This window comes from Podarcis pityusensis (assembly GCF_964106645.2).
Source record: "Podarcis pityusensis genome assembly, chromosome: 13".
Lineage (NCBI taxonomy): Eukaryota > Metazoa > Chordata > Lepidosauria > Squamata > Lacertidae > Podarcis > Podarcis pityusensis.
The window spans coordinates 42,667,348-42,693,249 of record NC_138038.1 but is presented as its reverse complement, the minus strand read 5'-3'; the positions used below and the strand labels follow the sequence as shown (position 1 = coordinate 42,693,249).

Genomic DNA, 25,902 nt, shown 5'->3' with positions numbered 1-25,902 from the left:
TCAGAGCTGGAGAACATGCTTCGTGACCGCCTCGTCGGTGGCCTGAAGGATGAGAAGCTGCAACGACGCCTCTACGCTGAGAAGGACCTAACGTTCCAGGTCGCTCTGGAGGAGGCCCTGGCAACAGAAGCTGCCGAGAGGTCGACCCAAGAGGCACGGCCGAGCCTGCCATCCCAACCGAGGGTCCACCATGAAGACCTCACCGACGACTCAGGATCCGACAGGGAGGAGGTGCACCGAGTACAGCAGCGCACTCAAGCAGCGCACAGACCACAGCTGCCTCGACGAGAAGGAGGGAACTGCGCAAGCTGCGGGGAGAGTCACGAGAGGAGGACCTGCCGTTTCCGCAACGCAGAGTGCAGGCAGTGCAGAAAATCGGGACACATCGCCCGGGTGTGTCGGGCTCGGCCCACCCGACACCAGGCATCAGATGACCAATCCAAGAGCCCCAGGTCCCGGGGCCCAACGCACCAAGGCAACTCGACGGAGCTCACGGACTTCCAGGTATACCAGTTGCCCCACCCCAACGTAGAGAAAATTTATGTAGAGGTACAGATAGAGGGGGCCCCATGCCGCATGGAGCTTGACACGGGTTCAACTCTATCCATAATCTCGGCAAGGACCTTAAGGAAACTGTGTCCCACTGGGGGTCCCAAACTCAGGCCGGCCCCATTCACCCTCCGGGACTTCCAGAAACGTAAGGTCCCCACAATGGGGGTGGGGACCTTCAGGGTGCAATACCGAGGGCGGACGCGGCAACTGGACTTGCTTGTGGTCAAGGGCCCCTACATTAGCTTACTGGGATTGGCATGGTTTGGACCACTGGGGCTAGCTGTCACCGGGGTGAACCACACTAGCTTACAAGTGGACGTGGACGCCATATGCAAGGAATTTCCAGGGGTTTTCGATGGGAAATTGGGACAGTATACGGGCCCCCCCATTGCGCTACAGCTTGACCCCGCAGTACGACCGGTCAGGCTCAAGGCCCGCCGGGTCCCGTTCGCCTTGAAACCCCGTATAGACGAGGAATTGGACCGACTCGTAGAGCAAGGAGTGCTGGAGCCGGTGCCTAATGCTCCCTGGGAAACCCCAATCGTCACACCCGTCAAGCCTAATGGTTCGGTCCGCATCTGCGCAGACTACAAATGTACCATAAACAAGGCCCTCACGGCCCACGCATACCCAGTGCCAGTGGTCAGCCATGTCCTTGCCACCCTGGCTGGGTCGAAAATTTTTGGCAAGCTGGACTTGGCCCAAGCATATCAACAGCTGCCAGTAGATGAGGCCACAGCAGAGGCACAGACGATTGTGACGCACAGAGGAGCGTTCAGGGTAAAGCGGCTGCAATTCGGTGTCAGCGTGGCACCAGGCATATTCCAGAATATAATGGACTCTCTCCTTAAAGGGATTCCTGGCGTCACCCCCTTCTTCGATGATGTGTTGATTGCCGGCCCCACACCAGAGGAGTTTGAGGACCGCCTCCGCACCGTTCTGCACCGTTTCCAGACGGCGGGTCTCAAGGTGAAGCGGGAAAAATGTCTACTAGGAGTGCCTCAGGTGGACTTTCTGGGATTTATGGTGGACGCAGAAGGGGTCCACCCGACTGGGGACAAGGTACGGGCCATTTGTGATGCCCCAGCGCCCAAGAGCAAGACTGAACTTCAGGCCTTCTTGGGGCTATTGAACTTTTACCATTCCTTCCTTCCCCACAAGGCGGCGGTAGCGGAGCCCCTACACAGACTCCTGGACAAGCGGGCCCCTTGGGTGTGGGGCCAGCGCCAGGAGGCCGCATTCCAGGCAGTCAAGGACTTGCTTGTCTCAAACTCGGTCTTGGCACACTTCGACGAGAGGCTGCCGGTGGTGCTAGCATGCGACGCCTCACCCTATGGCATTGGAGTTGTCCTGGGGCACCAACTCCCGGATGGAAGAGAGGTACCGGTGGCGTACTTTTCCCAGACACTCAACACAACCGAGCGGAACTACTCGCAAATCGACAAGGAGGGTCTGGCAATCGTAAAGGGAGTAAAAAAATTCCATGATTTCTTGTACGGGCGGCCCTTCACCGTGGTGACTGACCACAAGCCGTTGCTTGGTTTGTTTGCCCCCGAAAAGCAGACCCCCCAAGTGCTGTCTCCTCGCGTCCTCAGGTGGTCAATTTTCCTTGCCAGCTACCAGTATGCACTGATTCACCGACCTGGGAAGGCGATGGGCCATGCGGACGCCCTCAGCAGGCTACCACTACCGGAAACAGGCCCTGACCCAGCACCTGCACAAGAGGTTATGAGCCTGGAGCTGCTTCCCGACCGCCCCATTCAGGCACAAGAAGTTGCACACCATTCCAAGAAAGATAGGGTCATCTCCCGGGTCCTGGACTGGGTGTGGAGGGGATGGCCCAGCAGCAGCCCCGGGCCAGAATTCGCCGGCTACACAACCCGCAAACATGAACTGTCGGCCCACAAGGGGTGCCTGTTATGGGGAAGCAGAGTCGTTGTTCCCCAGCCCCTCTGCAAAAGGGTCCTCACAGCCCTACACGAGACACATCCAGGGGTAGTAAGAATGAAGGCCCTTGCCAGGAGTTATGTGTGGTGGCCGGGGATCGATGGAGAGATAGAGGCCTGGGTCAAACACTGCCAGGCCTGCCAAGAATCCCGCCCAGATCCCCCAAGGGCCCCAGTCCAGTCCTGGGAGTCCGCCCGAGCACCATGGTCACGCCTGCATGTGGATTTCGCTGGCCCCTTTCAGGGGAAAACATTCTTCATAGTGGTGGACTCCTACACCAAATGGCTGGAAGTCGCACTGGTACCGTCCACTTCCACGTCCGCAGCCATCCGGGTACTACGCAGGCTGTTTGCAACCCACGGGCTCCCTGACACTCTCGTCTCAGACAACGGGACTGCATTTACGTCAGGAGAATTCCAAACCTTCACAGCGCAGAACGCCATCCGCCACATCCGTTCGGCGCCGTTCCACCCTGCCACCAATGGCCAAGCAGAACGCATGGTGCGGACCACCAAGGACACCCTTCGCCGCATGACGCAAGGGGACTGGGAGTACCGCCTTGCCACATTCCTTCTAGCACAGCACAGCACCCCCAGCTCAACGACTGGCCGGAGCCCCGCTGAACTACTAATGGGTCGGCGCCTTGCAATCAGATTGGACCGCCTTCACCCCGATAGAGCTCAGGATGAGATAGTGGTGGGGGAAGGCAGGAACCCCCGGACCTTCGAGGCCCAGGACCCAGTGTACGCAAAGAATTTTGGGGCAGGCCCAGCATGGGTACCCGCCACAATCACCAGGGTCACTGGCCCCGTGTCGTACGAGGTGCTAACGGATGGGGGGCAATGCTGGCGCCGCCACTGCGACCAGATACGGCGACGATTCCCGGGAGAAAACCAGGAGGAGGACAGGTCAGAGGAGTCCCAAGGGAACAGCGGGGCAGTGAGGCCCATAGAGCAGGAGGGGCCAGCAGGAGAGGCAGAATCAGTAAATACAGAGAGGACCCGTGAGGCCGAAAGGACACCGGAACCAGAACCACGACTGAGCGAGCCGGTTGCACCAGACCAAACAGCCGCATCACAGCCAGCATCCTTGGAACACGAGCCAGAACCCGGAGCCCGGACCAGGGAACACCCCAGGCCACAACGCACACGTAGGCCGCCGGCATACCTTGAGGACTATGAATGCGACCTCCCGGGCAGGACTGGAACTTAGAGGGGAGGGGTGTTATGTACTGAGTTGAATAGGATCCAAACTGTAGCAGTCTGATTGGTCCTAGAACAATAGGATCCAAAAGGCAGCAGTCTGATTGGTCCTAGAACAATAGGATTCAGAATGCAGCAGTCTGATTGGTCCTAGAACAATGCAGCAGTATGATTGGTTGGCAGGAACCACCCAATCCTGCTCCAGATAGAAGTGAATCCACAACCTGATTGGCTTACAGTAGAATTCCAGAATTAGCCAATCATGTGCAGCCCATTGTGTAAATAATGTATATAAAGCAGATACTGTGAGGGGACATTTATTCATTCCTCCTCACCACTATGAGCTGAATAAAGAGCATGAAATCACTTTGCGACTCTGAGTATATTTCAGAAACTGACCAAAGCTAGGAAGCCCATGTAGCCCAAGACACAGTAAAAGAAGGTCACCGTCCCCTCATTGCACTCCAGTACAATTTCTTCAGCTACTGACTTCATGTCAGCATTAGGGAATGGAGGAGAGATCACCAGCCACAGAGTGCAGATGAGTGCTTGGAGTAGGGAGCAGGTAAGGACAATAGAGTTTGCCAGTCCTTTCCCCACCCACTTCCTCATCCTGGATCCTGGTTTTGTGGCCATGAAAGCCAGAACCACAGTGATGGTTTTTGCCAGCACACAAGAAACAGCCACTGAGAAGATGATGCCAAAAGCAGTTTGTCGGAGGAGACACGTCACCTTGTCAGGATGTCCAATGAACAATAATGCAGAAAGGAAGCAAAGCAAGAGGGAGGTGAGCAGAGCGTAGGTGAGGTCCCGGTTGTTGGCTTTCACAACGGGAGTGTCCCTGTGCTTCACAAATATTTCAAGTACTAGTGCTGTAATGAAAGCAAAGGAAAGAGCAGAACAGGCTAAGCTGAGGCCCAGAGGTTCTTCAAAGGACAAGAAAGTTGCATGCTTGGGAATACATAAATTCCGATGTTTGTTTGGATATTTTTCAACTTCACACTCATAACAGTCATTCATGTCTGAGAAATAAAATATTTTGTATTAACCTCAATGTATTAATCTCACCAACACACTAACTCTTGTTTCCTTCTTTCTTTTTCTTATTAAATTTTATAAACAAATAATAAAAAACCATTTCATGACTACGTAATTAGGATTCGGGGGGGGGACATCAGGAGAAGAAAAATGTAAAGATGGTAAATGATTGCGCTCATACTGCTCAGACAGCCAATCAGCAGCAGGAAATGTAGCAGGGTTGGAAACCCTTCCTGATCGACTTCACATAAATCAGGAACTAGCCAGGTTTTTCCAGACGATATTCTGTAGCTTAATGTTTTAAAATCTACATCTAAATATGTTTCATGGGGAAAATGTACATTTGAATAGGACTTTGATGAACAATGATACAGCTAAATGCATATTGAGAGAATATGCAGATTTACATTTTTAAAACAGGACTTATTTTTTAAAATAATGCAAGTTAATGAAATGAAACTGTGTGCAAAAATATGTTAGGTTAACCATTAAGTCCATTGCCACCCAAATCTTTCTACCTTGCTTCAAAAACTGAGAACAGAAAGCTTGGTGAATATGTGTTTTTTGTCAAAGATGATTCTGGCCTCCAGCCAGTTTTACAGGTTTAATTAGTTCCATTTTTCTATTTACACACAGAGCTCTCAGAGCACATCCGGCTCATTCGGATTAGTTGCAGCAACTGGCTGCTGCTTTCGTTTTCTCCAGCATAACCACTTCCGGAGCCCTCCCCTTTTCCTTCCTCTGTTACGTGAAGGGCTAAGCCCTGGAAATTGCTCTCCCCTCTCTGATTCATTGCTTCCTGACAACCCTTTGTCCTCCCCCTCCTCTGAAGAGGTACAACTACTTACGATCAGAGTATTTCCCCATCATTTCGCCCTTCTCAGCCCCCAATTCCCTGACAGGTTTTATACATATGTTGCTCTCAGTTTCAGGGAACCAGATATAAATCTGTACCATATATTTCTTACCCTCCTCGCCTGAAATCTTCCCTTTTGGACAAGGTGTGCAGTCATAGCAGCAAAATGGCTCTCCTTGTTTCACTTTCTTGCTAGAACCACGAAGGCAACTATCGGTACATACAGAGTTAGGCTGTGTCTAATTTGAAGTGAAAGAGGAAAATATATATAATTCTCAGAATAATACAGAATAATAAAGGAAGAACAAAACTGAGTGCTCTTAGTAGGTTTTGTGTTTTACTACATTTTAAAAAACCCTCAGATTACCTGTTTCTTAAGCATTCTTTCTGATTTGCTTATACGGTGATTGTCTTCCCATTATTCAGTTAGTCCACTTTCCCATGCACTTCTCCATCCCTTTCCCAAGAACTAAAAGTTATTTTTGTATAAGTGGGTTTGTTCTTCTAGGCTGATAGGGACAATCTAATAGTGCAAACCTGAAATTACTGGTATATGCTTGAATCAGTATCACAAAATAGGTAAAGGTAAAAAGGTAAAGGACCCCTGGACAGTTAAGTCCAGTCAACGGCGACTATGGGGTTTGTCCACAAACAGCTTTCAGAGTCATGTGGCCAGCATGACAAACTGCTCCTGGTGCAACAGAACACCGTGACAGAAACCAGAGTGCACAGAAATGCCATTTACCTTCCTGCCTCAGCAGTATCTATTTATCTACTAGCACTGGCATACTTTCGAACTGCTAGGTTGGCAGAAGCTGGGACAGAACAATGGGAGCTCACCCCGTCATGGGAATTTGAAGCGCTGACCTTCTGATTGGTAAGCCCAAGAGGCTCAGTAGTTTAAACCACAGTGCCACCAGCAAATATTGAAAGTCTGAAGGCACCCCAAATCTCTGTTGAGGAGTTGTGGGTGACTTCATGCAGTTTATGTTCTAGTTCTATCTAGAGATATAACAGTAAGAGGTAATAGGACTTATTGTGGTTATTATAGTGCTCGTGAAGTTTTTTACCTACAAGAAACACAGATATGTGGCAGGCCAAATATTTCACGCATCATCTAGTCTGGCTTACTGGGTGGAATTTGAAGGTACCTGTATTTTGCGCTCTAGAAGACGCACCAGACCACAAGATGCACCTAGTTTTCGGAGGAGGAAAACAAGAAAAAAAATATTCTGAATCTCAGAAGCCAGAACAGCAAGAGGGATCGCTGCACAGTGAAAGCAGCAATCCCTCTTGCTGTTCTGGCTTCTGTGATAGCTGCGCAGCCTGCATTCACCCCATAAGATGCACACACATTTCCCCTTACTTTTTAGGAGGGAAAAAGTGAGTCTTATAGAGCAAAAAATACAGTATACTTCATATGTTATACGCATTCAAAATTGGAATCTTCACAAATAGCTGACCTGGTTAAACCAGTTATGCCATGTTATGGCATCCTCGTTGATAGTGAAAGCTTGGTCTGGAGGAGCCTGGGGGTCCATCTTCCCAACTTTCACTCTTTTAAAGGATTGGTTTGAAAAAACAATCCAGTTGTTGACATCAAATCCGGCTACTATCTCCCCAGTCTGGTCAAAGGAAACCGTGTCCCCAGCACTATTGTTAAACGAGATACCCCTCAGAAAATGGTGGAGCTGTATTGAAAAGAAAATGGCAAGAATTTAATCAAGGCTGAAATTCAGGAAGGGATAATGAGGTCTTGCATCTTTCAGGTTGAACTCTTTAAGTATCCATTCTGGATGGAAGCAATTTTCTTCTCATCTTTTGAAGTTTATTTTCAATTACAGATTTTCAAGAATTGTGGCAGTCTGTTTCAGAAATTAACAGACAACCATAAACATTGGAAAGTTAATGAAAGTGATGGCTCTGTGGATTTCATGGTGTGTGTGTGTGTGTGTGTGTGTGTGTAGTGGGTTTCTGTATCATTCCTTCTAAATGCCAAGTTCAGAGATAAATTTGATTCTGTCTGTAACCAAAAGAACATCACCCACATGTAAGAGGTAGGTATGAACAGGCTTGGGGGAACTTCAAAGTTTACAGAGGTACAAAGTAAGGCTTTGGGGAAAGAAACCCTGAGGAGGGCACAAGCCTCCAAACATCCCAATGAGGACTGAGATCATTTAGGAGCCTCAGAATGCTGAGAGACTCTCTGTTAGGGAGGAGTACAGAGAAGGTACACACACAAAGAGGACAACGTTATACAGGATCTGCAAGGAATAACACATTTCAAACTTTTCTTAGAATTCCAAGGAGTAGGTATGCAGGAGAAAAACAATTTTGTCTGCATTTTAATACTCAGTTCCGACTTTTGGAACAAATATGTGAACTGAAATACAATTATGCTTTCAAATTCATATGTCTCTGAACTTTGCAGTGCAGTTCTCAAATCAAACAATGTGTATAGAAGTGCATATATTAGGGGGAAGTGTCCATAAAATATATATATCTGTGAAAGGAACTTATATTATATATATGGTAGACTGCTTGGAAAAAAATTGCTTATTTGTCCATGTCTTTGCCTTTAAGTAATCTGTTGTAAATGTAGTCATATCTTCAATCCATTGATTAAAAAGAGCCAGACATTTATCTTTCCACTGCATCAATGTCAGTAAGGACACAAAGAATCTATTTATGTTGCCCAGTTGTCAAATTCCATATGAAGAATATGTAATTCAAAAGAACATTTTCCTCTGAAAATTTTAAATTTTCCTTCACAGTCATATTTATATAATCCACTACTTTCTGCCAAAACTTAATAAGTGTAGGACATTGTAAAAACATGTGCTTTAAAGAAGAATTATCCTTAGTACATCTCCAACAACATGAAGTCTTAGATAAACATTTTAAAAATGTAGTGGAGTCCAATAAATTCTAAATATTATTTTCTGTTGTACAGGCAGTTCCCTCTTTGTGTGTGGGGTGTGCTCTGGATCATTTTGTGTGTCAGCAGAGCACACATAAGTCCTAGTCTTCCACTGTTTCCCTGCTCCACCCCGTTCCTCTTCCTGTTCCGCCCTTTTTCAGGTCCAAAATGACCTGCAAGTCAGAGTTCATGTGCCAATTGAATGCGCACAAAATGGTCGCTGCCTGTGTAAATCATACTGTAAGGTCCATTGACACCTTTGCTATAGAAGTTTCCTCATCAGTCAGTTGATCCAAAGTCTATATGTGTTATAGCTTGGTCTCTCCCACAAACGCAAGACGACTCTGGCTGTTAATTATTTCAGATTTATTGCTAAACAACAAACTAAGACAGAGCTCCTCCACTCATCGTCCTCCCCAGAAGATGGAGTTGCCCGGACTAAGCTCCTTCCCCTTCCCCAGCACAGAAGCCCCCACCTTCTCTTCCGGTATCTTTCACACATATCTGCCACTTTTGTAATCCTACGAGATTTGGCAGAGCATATTTCCTGCATTCCAACGTTTTGCCCACTATAGTAGTTCTCACGCATCTGTCTGTCCCTTTGGTCAGAGCTCAGATTACAGCTGCTCTCCCCCTCCTCTCTGCTTCTTCTGTTAACTGTCCTCTCCCTGTGCCTGCTTCTTCTCCTCCTGTCAGCATCTGAGCTTCACTGACAATATGTATGCTTCCATCCAATTTTTCCTTATCATCATTTTTTAAAAGTTAGGTTGCTTCACAAAGTCAATTTAGCAAGGGAAAATAGGTCAATTCTATTTTTCTTAGCTATCATATTCCATTTCTTTCTAACTGACACAACTGTTTCCAGAGACTCCCAAGCTCTAATATATTTTGATCCTAATATTGTCCATCCAGCCCAAGTTGCTATTATATTTATATTCTAAAGTTGCCCTGATCAGAAAATTAGTACCAATTGTGGGCTTCTGGTATTTATTCCATTTTCAAAGGTTCCTTCTTCAGTGGTACACAGTGAAGAGGCAAACAGTTAAATGGAGATGTTCGGCTCATTACCTGCCACAAATGTTGATGCTGAAGCTTCAGTCCTCCACTGGTTACCATTGGTCTATGTTTGACTCGGGATGTAGACATGGCATGCAAAGCTTGAGCCACAACATAGGCAGCATTGTAGATGTTGTAGCTGTGGCTGGTCATGCTCATTTCAAAGAAAGGACCAGGAAGGTTCTCCAGCTTCTCTTCCCCAGTGCAGTTATCTCCCTCCACATTGCCAGCAATGTGATTTCTGAATACGCAACCGAATGCGTGTTGCCAGAACTCCACAATAAAGCCATCTCCTTTTGGGCTGGAAGGATTTTTGCTATCAACAAATTGGTGAAATCCTGGTGGATCATTAGAATGAGTTGTGAATGAGAGAGCCCCATGGAGTATTTCGGTGTCCCAAGTCCTTTGATAGGGAAATGAAGTGAGCTCCATCTGGGCAGTCATAATCCACACCTTACCCTTTGGCTGACTTGGCATTTGTTCTCCTTCTGATAGGTATGGCAACCATCTGAAAAATGTCATAGCATACGATTCCCCATGGACAACAACTGCATTGGCTTTGCTATTCATTATATTATCATGAATTTTTGCCCCCTTGTTAAACAAATCATTAAATTCTGAGACAAAACTGATTTTCTGAGTTCTCTCTGTGAAGGCAAAACAGATACCCCTCTGGGAGAAAAGCGGAACCACAGTTTGTATAAATCTATCTCCATATTCATCATTGAAGGTAAGGGTCCCAATCCAAGTCCACCTGAAATGCAGAAGGAAGTAGAGAATCCCCTGATATTGAAGGTCTTCCTTGGGGACCATCTGGTAGAATGAAAATCCTGGGGTTTTATCATTCCTCAGTGGTGCAGAGCCATATACGAACTAAAGAGAAATGTGGGGATGGAAGAAAGTGGCATACACAATAGCCATTTAAATGGACCAGTTTTAACTACTTAGTGCACTTGAAACATGTTATATCAACAGTCCTTACAACAATGCTATGATGTATATAACTGCTAGGTTTGCATGGAATGGACAGAGGGAACAATGACATTTTTTAAGAACTTCTAATAGAGTCATTGTTTAGGAGAGAACTGCAACCACACAGGACACCATTTGGCTCAAAATGCCCCATCTTTAGAGCCTTAACTATAAGAAGATAATGCATATATATCTTGCAGCAGAGGCAAAAGTTATCAGAAGATGAGAAGTTCCCTGAATTCTCTCATATTTTATCCAAATCCTACAACTGTTTAATTGTTGTCGGAATGACAGAGGTTATTCTTCAGGGGTAGGCAGCAATTTTCTATAGCTCCACCACATTCAAAATGCCTCAAATGAAGTTCTTTGTTTCGCTGTTGTGCCTACCAGTGTGGTGTAGTGGTTAAGAGCGGTAGTCTCATAATCTGGGGAACCGGGTTCGCATCTCCGCTCCTCCACATGCAGCTGCTGGGTGACCTTGGGCCAGTAACACTTCTTTGAAGTCTCTCAGCCCCACTCACCTCACAGAGTGTTTGTTGTGGGGGAGGAAGGGAAAGGAGAATGCTAGCCGCTTTGAGACTCCTTAAAGGAAGTGAAAGGCGGGATATCAAATCAAAACTCTTCTTCTTCTTCTTCTTCTTCTTCTTCTTCTTCTTCTTCTTCTTCTTCTTCTTCTTCTACCATTTCTCCCTCACCCTCCATGTTTACATGTGTTCAGGTGAAAGTATTGTTAAACCCCCCCCATGTTTGCGTGGTGTGAGATTCGAAGGGTCCACGTGATTACCTGGGGTTTGTGTTTGCTTTTGGAATGTAGTGGACACTGTGATGTTTTATATGGTTTATATATGCATATATACAATCGGAGCCTATGATGAAGGGGTCTATAGCACTACACTCCAAGAGGGTCTCCTGCTTCTCCTATAGGTGCAGCAGTCTTGGATCCAAAACAGCAAGCAGCCATGCTCTCTGACTACTTTCTGCAGCATGTCACAGCTTTGTTAGGTCACAATACTACCAATCACAATACCAAAAAATACCACTGGCCTTTTATCTTAGGGAGGGGCTTCATTCAATTTTGCTGACAGACACAGAATCCCCTGATGGCCCATCTGCCTACCTTTTGTTAGGTTAATGACTCAGCTATTATCAGATGACTACCTCATGCGGAAGATGGCCTGTGTTATTTCCAACACTTACTGGATCCAGGGAGTTAAGAGTTTGCTTAATTTCTAACCCTTTACTGAATTCAGAGATTTAAGGGAGTCTAGACACTACCACCCCAAACTCATAACAGTATGAAGTGAGACAGACCACACATTACGTGTTCATTAATGAATTATTTCTGAGACTGAGATATGTCCCTCTGGTTACTCGGAATGTACACATTTGTTTCTCCAAACTACATAGTTCAACACTGATATGGTAAATTTCCATACAGAACAGAGAGTGAGAAATATCCTACCTGTGGAACCTTATAGATATCCAAGACTGTTGCCACTTGAAGAGAAGTCTGGATGTCCAGTCCCCCAATGATGGCTAAAAGGTTTTTCTTGATGTCACAGATATAGTTAGGGACAAATGTTTCCAGTGTGGATATGAGTAACATTGTGGCATGAGAGGTCCATTTGGCATTGAAATAGCTGTCATAGATGCGGAAACCTAAAGTGACATTGGGTAAGAGCTGAGGGTTTTCGTTTATCTCCTTCGCTGCAAATTCCAAAGCCAGGATGTGCTGGTAATTCTTAGGCACCGCACTAGAAAGAAAGTTGCATTTTGTATCAGAAGGATATGTCCCACTACCTAAATCTTTCACAACTATGTTCTATATCATCCTCTTCATTATAGTATTTATATAAGAATATATGCTTAAGGCAATCCTTATCGTCAACACAAAGATTAGATAGGTGAAAAACAGACACATCTTATACTTTCTTGGTAAGGTAGTTATTTACAGCTGGTTTTCCTAAAAGAAGCTATATGATTTGAAATCCTTGGGAGATGCTATTTAACACAGAGAGACATATAAATTTATATGCATAAAATTATTATTCCACACTATAAATTACCAATAAATTACCAATATACCACAATTACCACTATAAATTACCAATAAAAAGACCCTTAAAAGATTAATGATTAATGAAGACATTATTTATTTAACAAAGTTGTAGAAGATAATGAAATCAGAGGAATGGCATGACAGAGGGTCCCAAGATAAGGTACAATATGGAGAAAGGACAGACCTATTTCTCCCATCTTTGTAATACCACATCAAGGGTCAAGCCAATGGAGCTGAAAAGTGGAACATTCAGGGGGGTAGGAATGTTGTACTACATCATAAGGCTCACATTATAACTATGTGTCATGGGATAAACTTAGTTTATATTAGACAAACCCATGAAGGATAAGGGCATTTTGAGTACTAGATGCAATGCACAAGGCTCTTTGTGATGGACCAGCCCTTCAAATATCTGCTTGGAATTTCCTCAAAAGGAATCTGAGTCCTCTTATGTGCTCTCTTTTTAAAACCAATGGGGAAAAACCAAGGAGACAACCAATCCAATTTGAGGGGTCTGGAAAATTATTTGCAGATGACAGCACAACTTTGCAGGTATTGCTACAAGTGATCATCCCACTTATTTACCATGGTATAAAAGGGAGAAAAGAAGGAATCAAAATGCAATATGAAAATATTAAGTCCTTACTTAAGGTCTTCAAGTAATATTGGTGGGGGTTCTTGGGTGAAGGCTATTGAATTGTAGTTGAGGATGCCATGAGATGCAATAGCCCCAATGATGAGATTACCTTCCTGGTGATACAGGTGTGATGGAGTGTGTGGATTGTGGATATGGCAGTTAGCAATGTGAGTCTTGCATACTACACAAGGAAGCAGCATCAATTTCAAGACCAGTAGCACCACCATCTTGACCATTACCATCACACCAAAATCCCCCTATTTCTAACCATAGCAGTATCATTAGAGCCTCTAAGAAAAAAAACTGCCAGAACATATATGCCATTTAGTCTGCCAATATGTGTGAATCCCAGAGTTATTATTATTTTTTAATCCTGATCATACTAGTGAATCCTTGCTGGCTTTTAGTCCCTAACACCAGTTGTTATTGCATATTTATACCAGCCTTCTCATAACACTCTCCAGATGTTTTGTACTTTAATTTCCACCATCCCTTATTGACTAGCAATGGATGTAGTCCAGAATATTTGGAGGGCACCACATCTGGGTGTCAGGAGTCAGAAACAAACGTGAGTCAAGCAATAAAGAACAGTGTCAGAGAAGTTAACTCTTAATTCAAAGAAACAAAAAGAAGCACAGGCCTAGTGATCACTGCAACACTTCCCAGCAGGTCTTGCCCCAATGTGGCAGGGACCAAAGAAGAAGAAGAAGAGTTTGGATTTGATATCCCGCTTTATCACTACCTGAAGGAGTCTCAAAGCGGCTAACATTCTCCTTTCCCTTCCTCCCCCACAACAAACACTCTGTGAGGTGAGTGGGGCTGAGAGACTTCAAAGAAGTATGACTAGCTCAAGGTCACCCAGCAGCTGCATGTGGAGGAGTGGAGACGCGAACCCGGTTCACCAGATTACGAGTCTACTGCTCTTAACCACTACACCACACAAAGGTTCCTGCCTTCACACAACTGCCAAAATCCCCTCCTCTCCAGGGTTTCTTTCCCTGAGTCTGGACTGCTCTTTGCCTCAGCCTCCTCCAGCTCACAAAACCCTGTTACCTCTTCAGCTTCTGACACCTCCTCCCCCCAGTCTGCTCCCTCATCTCCCTCTGACCACTCATCACTGCCCCACCACCAATTCCCTGGCCCCAAGCCTTCTTCCCTTGAGCGATTCCCAGCTAGTGCCCCCCACTGCTCCTCTGCATCTAGCCAGTCCCTGGCAATGGGGAACTCTCATTTATACTATCATTGACAGACTGTCTCATTAGATTTGGTAGGGTCTAATGGAAGTTCTTAGGGAGTGAGGAGTGTGATAAGTGGAAGTGTTAGTTACTGTCTTTTTGATAATTAGAGGGGAGATAATAATCAGCTGAAATCCGGCAATTCTCTGTGGAATTGCAAAACTAAGCTAAACTAAATTAAACTTTAACAGAAGTTTCCATTTCCACTTACAGGGGCACCAGCTCCCGGGGGCTGAGCCCTTCCATTTCCATTTTTGGGGGTTGCTCCCCCAATGTCCAAAAAGCATGGAGGTGAAGCAGTGGCCAGCTCCTGCTCTTCCTGCTGCTGCTGTGGAGGGGAAGAAGGGTCAAAGCAGCCTCCCACCAGTGGCAGCTACAGAAGGAAGAGAAGGAGCTGCTGCCCATTGAAGCTCTGTATGCACAATGTTGGCTCCATTAATTGCCCTTGCAAGCTGGTGCCTCTGTCCGATTACTTGGATGAGAGCTTGGCATTTGGGCTTACAACTATGAAAAACAAAGAAAAGATACTAGACATTTCCATTGAACCATTTTCCTTCCTTTGGGGCCAGTCTAATTTGAATATTTTCAGTTCTGGGAACTCAACTTGCTTTTGTTAACTTTCTGAACTGGTCAATTGATTTTGCACATATAACTTTTTTTGGGGGGGAGACACTTGATTCTACTCATAGAAGCTGAAAGAATTTCTACATGCTCTTTCTTAGGGCAGAATACCCACAGGAAGAATATTATATTTTCAGACATCCCAGAATGCATTTGGCCCAGGAAATACAGGGAGCAGGATATGGTGAACATTGTGACTTGTGCTGCAAGCCTTTTTTCCTGCAGAAAAAGAAGAAAAAACACCTCTGCAATCTTACAAATTGATCAAAAGTAAGCAAAGGCAAAGCTCTGCCTTGGCTGATGATTTGGGGCTGGATGAATGGCAGGTGAAAACCAATATTGATTCCCAAGGGCAGTGGGTTAATTCACAGCTGTCCAGAAGCTTCAGCCCAATTGCATCATTGTAATCTATGAGATAACTTTCAGAAAACAGACTTTAAAAGGGGGCTTCCCAAGGAAGGCTGCAGATACTGAGCTAATGATATATTTTTAAACTTTTTTATTTAATGAAATGTATACACTGCTTAATTGTAACAAAACCTCTACTATAAGTGGTTTACAATAAATATTAAAATTATGAATAAAAACACTTAAAGACAAGTAGTTAAAGACATTTTGAAAAATAATTAAAATAAGCTGTAAAACATCAACATCTCCATGTCTGCATGGGCTTGCCAAAACAAAAAGTTTCTATGCAAGTGCTGAAAATCAAACAGTGAAGGCACCTGCCTGATGTCAGTAGGCAGCGAGATCCAGAATATAGCTGCTGCCACACTAAAAGGACTATTTCTCAAAAGCACAGAATGGGTATTGTGTAGCATCTGCAACAGTGTCAGGCAAGCATTTCAAATTGGTTGCATTAATCAACTGCCACTTCCTTTATTCTCCTTTGCCTTCCCTGGATGTTCATGTCAAAGGGATTTCTGAATATTCGATTTCCAAATGTCAATGTGGATTCATGGTTCTAAATCAAATCAGGGACAAACCGATTCTGTCTGAGAGAGGGGTGAATCACCGAATCAGGCTCCAAATTGAATGGTGGAGGTGAAGCCTGCACATATCTTGTGAAAATACCTTTTTCCTGATCAATCCAGATTGAGAATTAAGATCACATATGGATTTACTTGTAACAATATATTGACAATAATTGCTCTCAGGACTCAACTATACAGCTGGAAATAAAATGTTTCAAGTGTGTTGTAAAGTGCATTATACAAATGTGAAATTGATGGCGATGGTGAGCTATGGCAATACATGTTTCAAAACATTTTTTGGGGGGGAAAGGATTTTCATGTATTTTATGTGTGTCTAGATTCCACCCCAGTCTTCTTGACAATACATACTACAAGAGAATAATGTATGTGTAAATGTATTATTGTTTCCCTCAAAGCAAAGTACAGATGCTTCAGGTTACAGACGCTTCAGGTTACACACTCCGCTAACCCAGAAATAGTACCTCAGGTTAAGAAATTTGCTTCAGGATGAGAACAAAAATTGTGCAGCGGCAGCGCAGCAGGAGGACCCGTTAGCTAAAGTGGTGCTTCAGGTTAAGAACAGTTTCAGGTTAAAAACGGACCTCCAGAACGAATTAAGTTCTTAACCCAAGGTACCACTGTAAGTCAATTTTACAAATGAATTTTCAACTATGGGAATTTTGACTCTAGAAAAAATTATATAAGGCAGCAGCTGAACATATATTTCCAAATGTTCTACTGTACACAGACAAAAAAGCATGAAGACAGCAAAGGGCAGGTTTATTATTTCTTTAAATTTTCTTCCTTATTAGCTGTTCTCTATTGTTCAGCTCAGGCCTCAGGATGATTATATAACATTTGGGGGCAAAGATGCAACCCAGCAACCCACCACCGGAGGCTAAGATGGAGAAGATCTCCACAGCTACCATGTATTTTCCCTTGGTGCTCAGGTAGGAGGGAATAAAGGACAGCCAAACACTGCAGAAGACCAACATGCTGAAAGTGATAAACTTGGCTTCGTTGAAACTGTCCGGTAACTTCCTGGCAAGGAAAGCCACAGCAAAACTTACAGTTGCCAGGCAACTCATGTAGATGAGGACACAGTAAAACATGGCCACAGACCCCTCATTACATTCTAGTATGATTTCTTCTGTCATTGAGTGCATGTCCACATCTGGGTATGGGGGAGAGATTGCCAGCCACAGAGTACATATGCCTGCTTGGACTATGGAGCAGGAAAGGAGAATGGAGTGGCCTAGTCCTTTCCCCACCCATTTCCTCATCCTGGATTCTGGTTTTGTAGCCATGAAGGCCAAAACCACAGTGAAGGTTTTTGCCAGGACGCATGAAACAGCAGTTGAGAAGATGATGCCAAAAGCTGGTTGCCGGAGGAGACATGTGACCTTTTCAGGTCGGCCAATGAAGAGCAACGCACAAAGGAAGCAGAGCAGGAGAGAGATGAGGAGAGTGTAGGTGATGTTTTGGTTGTTTGCAATCACAATGGGTGTATCGTGGTGCTTCATAAATATACCTAGTACCAGAGCTGTGATCAAGGAAAGGGAAAGAGAGAAACAGGCTAAACTGATGCCCAAAGTTTCTTCATAAGACAAGAAGCTGATATCCTTGGGTAGACATGCATCACGGTTCTTGCTTGGATAGTCTTTGTCAGCGCATTTATGACAGTCATTCATATCTGGAAAAATGTAAAGAAATGAGCTCATATCATATCAGCTTACTGAAATGTTTCCTTTCTGTCTGAGAAGGAAAGAGCTGTGTTTAAATCAAAACACATGTTTAGTACTGTCTGATGCTCTGCAATGCGGTAATGTTGAATTTAGTTGGTTCAGAGCTATGTTGTCCTGTAAGTGCCACAGCCAGGGCCATTGACATTTCCATGTTTATACACACCAGCCTGGGTGCAGCCTGTGTAAATCAGAAGGAGTGGTAAGACCTCCTCTAGATATGATTTGATCCACATACCATCCAACTACTCTTAATGCATTGGCATTCTCATTTGATTAACAAATTTAGACAATCTTAAAGGCAAAGAAGCAGGCTCTATTGTATCTATTTATTTCTCCTACCATCCTGGTTTGCAATCTTCCCCTCTGCACATAGGATGCAATCATAGCAGCAAGGTGGCTGCCCCTCCTTCACTTTCTTGCTGGATCCTGGAAGACATCTCTCAGTACAGAGAGAAAGAGGCCGAGTCTATTCCATAAATGAAAGAGCAGAATGCGGAAGAGTTCCAAATAAGAGATTTTTGAGGAATGCGATCTTGGTGAATTCCAAAACAACCAAAATTCCAGACAAATACATAAATTTTAATGAAGCTATCCAGGACCTACAATACCCCTTGGAATGCTGCAACACAATTCTCAGCATGTTAAGAAAAATATATACTTTTGAATACGTATTTTGAGATAACTCATTTTTAAAGACTAATGTATCCATTCCTAATGCTCAGTCACTTGTTCTTTACATCTTTCCTCTCAGCTCTCTCCTTCACTCTCTCAATCTTCACCACTTCTCCTGCTTCCACCTCTTCCACTTATGAACTTAGAAGACTAGCGGTCTCCTGCACCTGCTGCTGTCGGTTCCCATTTTCTTCCTCTGGTATTATTATACCTCCCTTTCCCAACCACCCTATTCCTCCAAATTTTAGCAAGAAAGGTGAAATCTTTAGGCTTATCTATTAATGCATCCTCTTTAACTCAGTCAAAAATCAGTGTTTTCTAAATGTAAAGATATCCTAATGTTTTTGTTTATTTTAATATAGATATCTATTTTTACTTAAAACTCACAATGCAGTCTTCCAGAAGAAAGAAAAACCCATTTAGTTACTCCAACTAACCACTTGTGTGCACTCTCTGATATAAGATTGCTTCAAGGTCAAAAAGATCATCCATTTAATAGTTTCATGGTCTTTCACCATGTACACCCTCTTGTGCAGGCAAAATATATGCAGAGGCCCTGATTGGCTGGGGGAAAACCCTGCACTCCTGTCTCCAGGCCTTTTCATAGGAAAACTGGTATTTGACCTATATCAAAGCACCCATATTCAGATGAAGGCTCTCTGCTTGTGTGTCCCTAAGGTATATTTGCACTGTTAACCTAGTTTAACTGTATTTTGTAGTATAAGGGTTCTTCTGTTTTGTATCCTCCTTAATAAATTATTTGCCTTTACTTCTTGAGTGGCTTCTAGCAGTAAGCTTTTGTATCTTAATCTGGTACTTGGATGCATTGGTCATGTTTTACACAGTAAGTTTAAAAGACAGTGAGTAGACATGCAGGTGAATGATCATTGCTTATGCAAGATTGAATCTCTTTGGAATTATCTAACAATGTGGCCCTACCTGATTAAACCACCTATGCCATGTTATGGCATCTTCATCAAGGGTTAATTTTTGGTCTGAAGGAGTTTGTGGATATATCCTCCCAACTCTCACTCTGTGCAAACTTTGGTTGGAGAATATAATCCAGTTGATAATATCCAAGCTAGATGCTGCCTCTCCATTCTGGTTGATGAAGACCACATCTCCTGCAGTATTGTTAAATGAGATACTTCTCAGAAAGTGATGGAGCTAGATTGAATACAGAAAAGGCAATTGTTTGGAAATGGCTGCAGTTCTAATACAGAACTGAGGTATCTTTTTCCTGTGGGCAGGACCTAGAGCAAGTGGTGGGTGGTGATACAGTCAACTGTGAGTGGAGTCAGGTCCAAGGATGCAGAGACCACCAAATTGTCACTCTCCCACATCTTTCTCCCTCTCCCCTTTCTACAGCCTTCCTTTCTCTGCCCCCACCACACTTCTTTTCCTCTATCACATTCATCCCAGGAGACAAAACATTGGTTTGTGACCACCTGCTCTGAGGCAGCATTTGGTGTATATGGGATAGAGAGAATGCTGAACATCTCTCTTGACTATTACCACTACTTGTTATCTGTGAAAGCAATAAGATATCAGTGGCCTCCAAACATCTCTCATACAAATGCCTTTTTTTCTCTGAGAGGAATGAGCAGGCTGACAACATTTCAGAAACTCATACTTTGTGAGGGAATAGCAGGTCCCTACCAGTCAAGGTGAGCTCCCGTTGCTCAGTCCCTGCTTCTGCCCACCTAGCTGTTCAAAAGCACAAAGTGCGAGTAGATAAATAAGTACCACTCTGGCGGGAAGGTTAATGGCATTTCCGTGCACTGCTCTGGCTCGCCAGAAGGGGCTTAGTCATGCTGGCCACAAGACCCGGAAGCTGTATGCCGGATCCCATGATGAGTAAAGCGAAATGAGCACCGCAACCCCAGAGTCGTCCGTGACTGGCACCTAATGGTCAGGGGTCCATTTACCTTTTTACCAGTCGAGGATGTTCAGCCTATTACCTGCCAAAACTGTAGATTCAGATTATTCTCTCTCCCTCCATACACCATTCCTCTCTGTCTGAGACTGGATGTGGACATGGCATGTAAAGCATGGGCCATGGCATACACAGCACAGTGGATGTTGTAACTGTGGCCTGTCATGCTCAATTCAAAAAGTGATCCGGGAAGGTTCTCCAGCTTCTCTTCTCCAGTGCACATATTCTCCTCCATTCTGTCTGAAGTGATATCTGGGAATACACATCCAAAGACCTGTTGCCAGAAGTCCCTGATAAAACCGTCCCCATCTGTGCTGGAAGGGTTTCTGTGCACAACATACTGATGAAATCCTGGTGGGTTTCTGAAGTGAATTTCAAAGGAAATAGCACCACTGAATATTCCTGCATCCCAGTTCCTTTGAAAGACAAATGAAGTGAACTCAACCTGGGAAGTTATTATCCATACTTTACTTTTTATATTGTATGTCATGTCATCATGTTCTGATAGGTATGGAAGCCATCTTAAAGTTGCCATGGAATAAGATTCTCCATGGGCAACTATTACATTAGCTGTGCTGCTAAAAATCTTATGCTTTATACTTGCCCCCTGTTGTATTATGCCATTAATTTCAGAAATAAAACTGTAATTGGGGATTCTTTCTAGGAATGCAAAGCAGACACCACGCTTGGTAAACATTGGGGAAATGGCTTGCAGAAATCTTTCTCCATTGTCATTGTCCGTTGCAATGACTCCAATCCACGTCCACCTGAAATGCAGAAGCAAAGAGAGAATTCCCTCATACTGAAGGGCTTCTGAGGCTGCCATCTGGTAGAAGGGAAGCCCTGGGCTTTTATCATTCATCACCGGAGCAGAGCCATAAATGAGCTAAAAAGTAAATGGAGGAAGAGAAGAAAGAAAGTAGATACCTTTCACAGTATTCATATACATTATGTGGTGAACCCTGTTAGGTCAAATATGCCCTTTGCCAACTTTTCACGGATTGTGTGCCTCTCTCTCAATTATACAAAAGACACACATACAGATGGGCCGAAAACTGGGACCATCACATTTCTTCTCTGGAGATTCTTCTTTCTTCTTCATGATTTACATACACCATCACACAGCAAAACTGTGCTGCCTCTTCTCAGACTTTATTTCTGCACATTTATTTCACTTATGAATCAGCTGTTCACTACTGTTACTGTACTCCTGAAGAACTGGAATGTATCTGCAATTTGCCATACCTCGCAGTGAATTTAATTGGTTTGGTGCATTAAAGTGGAATAATGATTGTATCGACACCTACCTATCAGTTCTTTTGGCTGTAAACAATTCCTGCTCCCCTTTCCCAGCAGCTTTTTTGAGATGCCCAGATCACTAATTTTAGTACTGGCACGTACTTGTCAGCTTCTATCCTGTAAGCAATTTTCTGCTTTCCCCAGCAACTCAATTCAGATACCCTCCACACTAAGCAGAAAATGCTGCATAACCAAAAACAGCTGGTGAGGGAGAAGCCCACTTTCCCATCATTGGCATTTGGGATATCAGTGTTCTTGATGTGTGTGTAAGAAAGGACGAGAGACTTTTTTTTTTCCTGGTATTGCAGCCTTTCTCCTTATCCAGGTTTGTTTGTTTGCTTATATTATAATTATGTACCGCCTTTATTTTCCAAGGATCTCAAGGTGGTGTACATGGTTTTCCTTCCAATTTCATCTTCACCCTGAACTGCTGATACACCCTGAACTCATGCCGAGGAACCTGCCTCTTCCTCTATGCAAGCTAATAGAGGTATTGTACATAGGTGTCCTACCTGTGGAATCTTATAGATATCCAAAACAGTGGCCACATAAAAGGAGATTTCAGAATCAAGTCCCCCAATGACCCCAGTCAGATTATTTTCAACATCACATATATAGTTAGGGACAAATTTCTCCACAACGGATAAAAGCAGCAGTGTGGCGAGATATGTGTTCCTTGCATTGTTATAGCTGTCATATAAGTGAAAGCCCAAGGTGATATTGGGTAGGATGCGAGGGTCTTCATTGATCTGCTTGACTGCAAATGCCAAGGCCACGATGTGCTGGTAAAGCTTAGGCAACACCCTAGAATGAGAGTTGCAAACTGTATCAGCAGGAATTTCAACAGATGTATCCTTTTACACATCAACACAGTAGTTAATCATATTGAGTTGGGGGGGCGGGTTACAGTCTGTCTGCTCTACTATTGAATAGTTCTTATCAGAAGAAAGTTCTTCCTGATGTTTAGTTGAAATCTCCTTTCTTATTTCTTTAATACACTTATTTGGAGCAAGAGAAAATAAGTGTGTTCCATCTTCCTAGTGAGAACACTTGAGATATTTTTTAATGGCTATCATATTTCCCCTCAGTCTCATCATAGCTAAACATACCAAACTCCCTCAACCGTTCCTCATAAGGCTTGGTTTCCAGACCACCTTTGTTGCCGTCCTCTGCATATGTTCCAGATTGCTAATATGTATCCTTCTTAAATTGTAATGATCAGAACTGGACACAGACTTCAGGTGACCAAAGCAGGACAGAGCAGTACTATTACTTCCTTTGATCAGAACACTACACTTCTGTTGATGCAAATCCCTTGACCTTGACATGTGGATGTACTACTGGCAAGTCAAGTGTTCCTCATCTTAGATTTGTGCATTTGTCTCTACTGAAATCCATGTTGTTACTATTGTCCCATTTTTCCAATCTTTTAAGGTTGGGTTGCTAATGTGGGGCCAATGGGACGTCTTGCTGTACACACCTGAGGTCTTTTCCTGACACTTACAGTCTCTGGTCTTTCCCTGCAGTGACCTCTTTTTCATGAAGCAGTGATTGTCATTGGAATACACTGAATTCTATACTTCATAATAAGTACCTTTCAGTGCTGAAACAAACCTTAGCCTAGATCAGAAAATGAAACATTCAGCTTCAGAACAGGTTTTTAAAAATTCATTCTTACTAACACTCTAGTAGTTTAGATAAATATAGGGATGTGGGTGGCGCTATGGGTTAAAGCACAGAGCCTAGGACTTGCCGATCAGAAGGTCAGCGGTTTGAATACCCATGGAGGGGTGAGCTCCCATTGCTCTGTCCCAGCTACTGCCAACCTAGCAGTTCGAAAGCACGTCAAAGTGCAAATAGATAAATAGATACCACTCTGGCAGGAAGATAAACGGTGTTTCCGTATGCTGCTCTGTATCGCCAGAAGTGGCTTAGTCATGCTGGCCACGTGACCCGGAAGCTGTACGCCGGCTCCCTCGGCCAATAAAGCAAGATGAGTGCCGCAACCCCAGATTCAGCCACGACTGAACCTAATGGTCATGGGTCCCTTTACCTCTACTTTTAGTTTAGATAAAGTCTATCAAAATTGGCTTTTCAAAGGGCTCTCCCACATACACAAACATGCATACGTTTCAATACATTTATATTTATTTTCATATCAAGAAATGGGAGCTTCTACATTATTCTCTCAATTCACAAGACATTCCTATGGATTTTTGCATCAGCATATGTCCCACTGAAATGCAAAGTTGTTATTACTAGGTAAATGGGTAGAGGTTTGCAGCCGTAGTCATTACTCTCAGGTTGTGACTCTAGGTCTGATCGTTTCTCTGTTGTAATGGATGAGTGACTTAGTTCTTACACAAGCTCTTCAGGCAGCGCTGGTGGGGGTCCCTCAGCGAATGTTGCGGGAGAGGAGATGAAGCCACCATGGTAAACAATGCCACCAATGTTAAAATCTCCTGGCTGATAATACGTGTGAAGTGGATGGTGTGGACCTTGGAGCCTGCATTTCTCTATGTGAGCCAGACGTACATTGTAAAAAATCAGTTCCAGCAGTAAGAACACTAAAACAAACATTCTCAATACGAAGGCAACTGTCTGTTCTACATGGAACCCATGATTTCTCTGGCAATATTATAATTAGCTACTCCAAGATAAAAATTGTCTCATTTGAATGGTAATTAAGTTTCCTGAGACGATGCAATCTGGGAGTGTGTAAGATCAGACTTGTGGATCCCAGACCCTATTTAAATTATTCTGGTTAATTTTAGTATCCTTTGTGTTCCTTTTGCAAGTGGCCACTGAAAGTCTGCAGGGATTTTTGAGGAGCAGCAGATTTAATTATAGCCCTGTTAATAACCAAGCTGGAATTTAGTTATTTATTCAATGCTTGCGAACCCCTGTGGAACTGAAGAAGAGAATGTGTTTGTCACATATCCAAAACTATTGTGTTTAATTCCCTTTCAGAAGATAATAAGGGACCAGTGGTGTATTGGTGAAGTTAGAAGTTAGGAATTCATAATAGAAAACCTTATAGACAATGGAGACTCCAAAAAGTAGTATGGTGTTGTGAGCATCTTGGAATTTGGCTGAGTGGACCTGGATTCACATCAACCACGTGGCATGAGAACAATGGCTGCTCACCATTTTTCCAGGGGCGACAGTTGCGTTCCCTCACTCTCAGCCTCCTTCCCCGATAGCCTAGACACACACATTTGCTGGCCTTTGGAGGGGAATACTCCTTGGCCGATGGATCTCAAAAGGGAGGGGTCTTTCCAACCCAAAAGGCAGTATAAATGGACCACTCACTGGTGCCTCCTGGAGGGAAGTGCCTTACTGGCTGTAGCCATGGCTGCTGTCTCGTCTGGCCTGGCAGTGAGGCTTAAAAGGGCGGTTGCCGGAGGCTCTCGCAGCAAGGCTGGGTGAAGAGCGACACCCTCCCACCCTCCCTTTTTATTTCCATGTTTTACTGTGTTTTTATATCTGCTGTAAGCCTCTCAAAGTGGCTGGAGAAACACAGCCAGATGGGTGGATTATAAATAATAAAATTATTATTTTTATTAGTCCTACTTCCTTCCATTCCTGTCTCCACTTGAATACCTGGACCTTCTGCAAGGGGGGCATAATCTTACAGACACTCATTAACAAGCATAGTTACCTTGCTGTATAGCAGTACAGATGTCTACTCAGAAATAAGTGTTTTAAGATTTAATGGGCCTTACTCCCAGACTGAGTACAAGCTGGCAACGTAGGCTCTGATTTACAGTTGAAACTAAGAGAAAGCAGTGGCTTTGTGCCCTTTAAGAGCTGTATAACAGGAATAAATTCAGAGGTTAAGCCTGGATTGTAGAAAGCTGAGGTCCATTATGGGAATACAGATGCAACCTGAAGTTTCTCTGTCCTCTTTCATTCCACTTTCAATCTGATTAAGCTCTGGTTTACTTGTATTCTCCAATCATGGTTAGGAATAATCAATTTTATCTGCTCATCAAACATTTGCTGAAGGATGCCAACAGTCAGTGGAAAGTCCAACAATATACTTGCCACATATATAATACACATTTGTATTAAGAATATAGTGTTCTGATCCATCACTTGTCTTGGTGAAAAAAAAACTTTTCAGTTGTGGCTTTGTCGAATGCTCTGCCCAGTGAACTGTGCATGGTTCTTTGTTGCCA

At 44.0% G+C, this 25,902-nt stretch overlaps 2 protein-coding genes across 2 annotated transcripts in view; both read right to left on the bottom strand.

Annotated features, from left to right (window-relative positions):
• The window catches only part of LOC308461896 (vomeronasal type-2 receptor 26-like), a gene marked incomplete at both ends in the record, with an annotated part of 60,474 nt that extends 46,993 nt beyond the window's left edge, over window positions 1–13,481 (bottom strand). Inside the window, 5 exons of the mRNA XM_080979064.1 lie at window positions 5,708–5,834; window positions 7,059–7,286; window positions 9,584–10,444; window positions 12,006–12,297; window positions 13,249–13,481. Coding sequence (XP_080835190.1) covers window positions 5,708–5,834; window positions 7,059–7,286; window positions 9,584–10,444; window positions 12,006–12,297; window positions 13,249–13,481 — 1,741 coding nt within the window. The remainder of the gene's footprint in view (window positions 1–5,707; window positions 5,835–7,058; window positions 7,287–9,583; window positions 10,445–12,005; window positions 12,298–13,248) is intronic.
• A 3,379-nt stretch (window positions 13,482–16,860) lies between these two features.
• Window positions 16,861–22,293, bottom strand: LOC308461895 (vomeronasal type-2 receptor 26-like; the record flags this gene model as incomplete). Its single annotated transcript, XM_080979063.1, has 5 exons — window positions 22,234–22,293; window positions 20,448–21,308; window positions 19,426–19,653; window positions 18,154–18,280; window positions 16,861–17,762 (listed from the first exon to the last, which is right to left on the bottom strand). The coding sequence occupies exons 2-5, from the start codon at window positions 21,282–21,284 to the stop codon at window positions 16,861–16,863; spliced, it is 2,094 nt and encodes a 697-aa protein (XP_080835189.1). The 5' UTR covers window positions 21,285–21,308; window positions 22,234–22,293.
• Window positions 22,294–25,902: the final 3,609 nt, after the last annotated feature.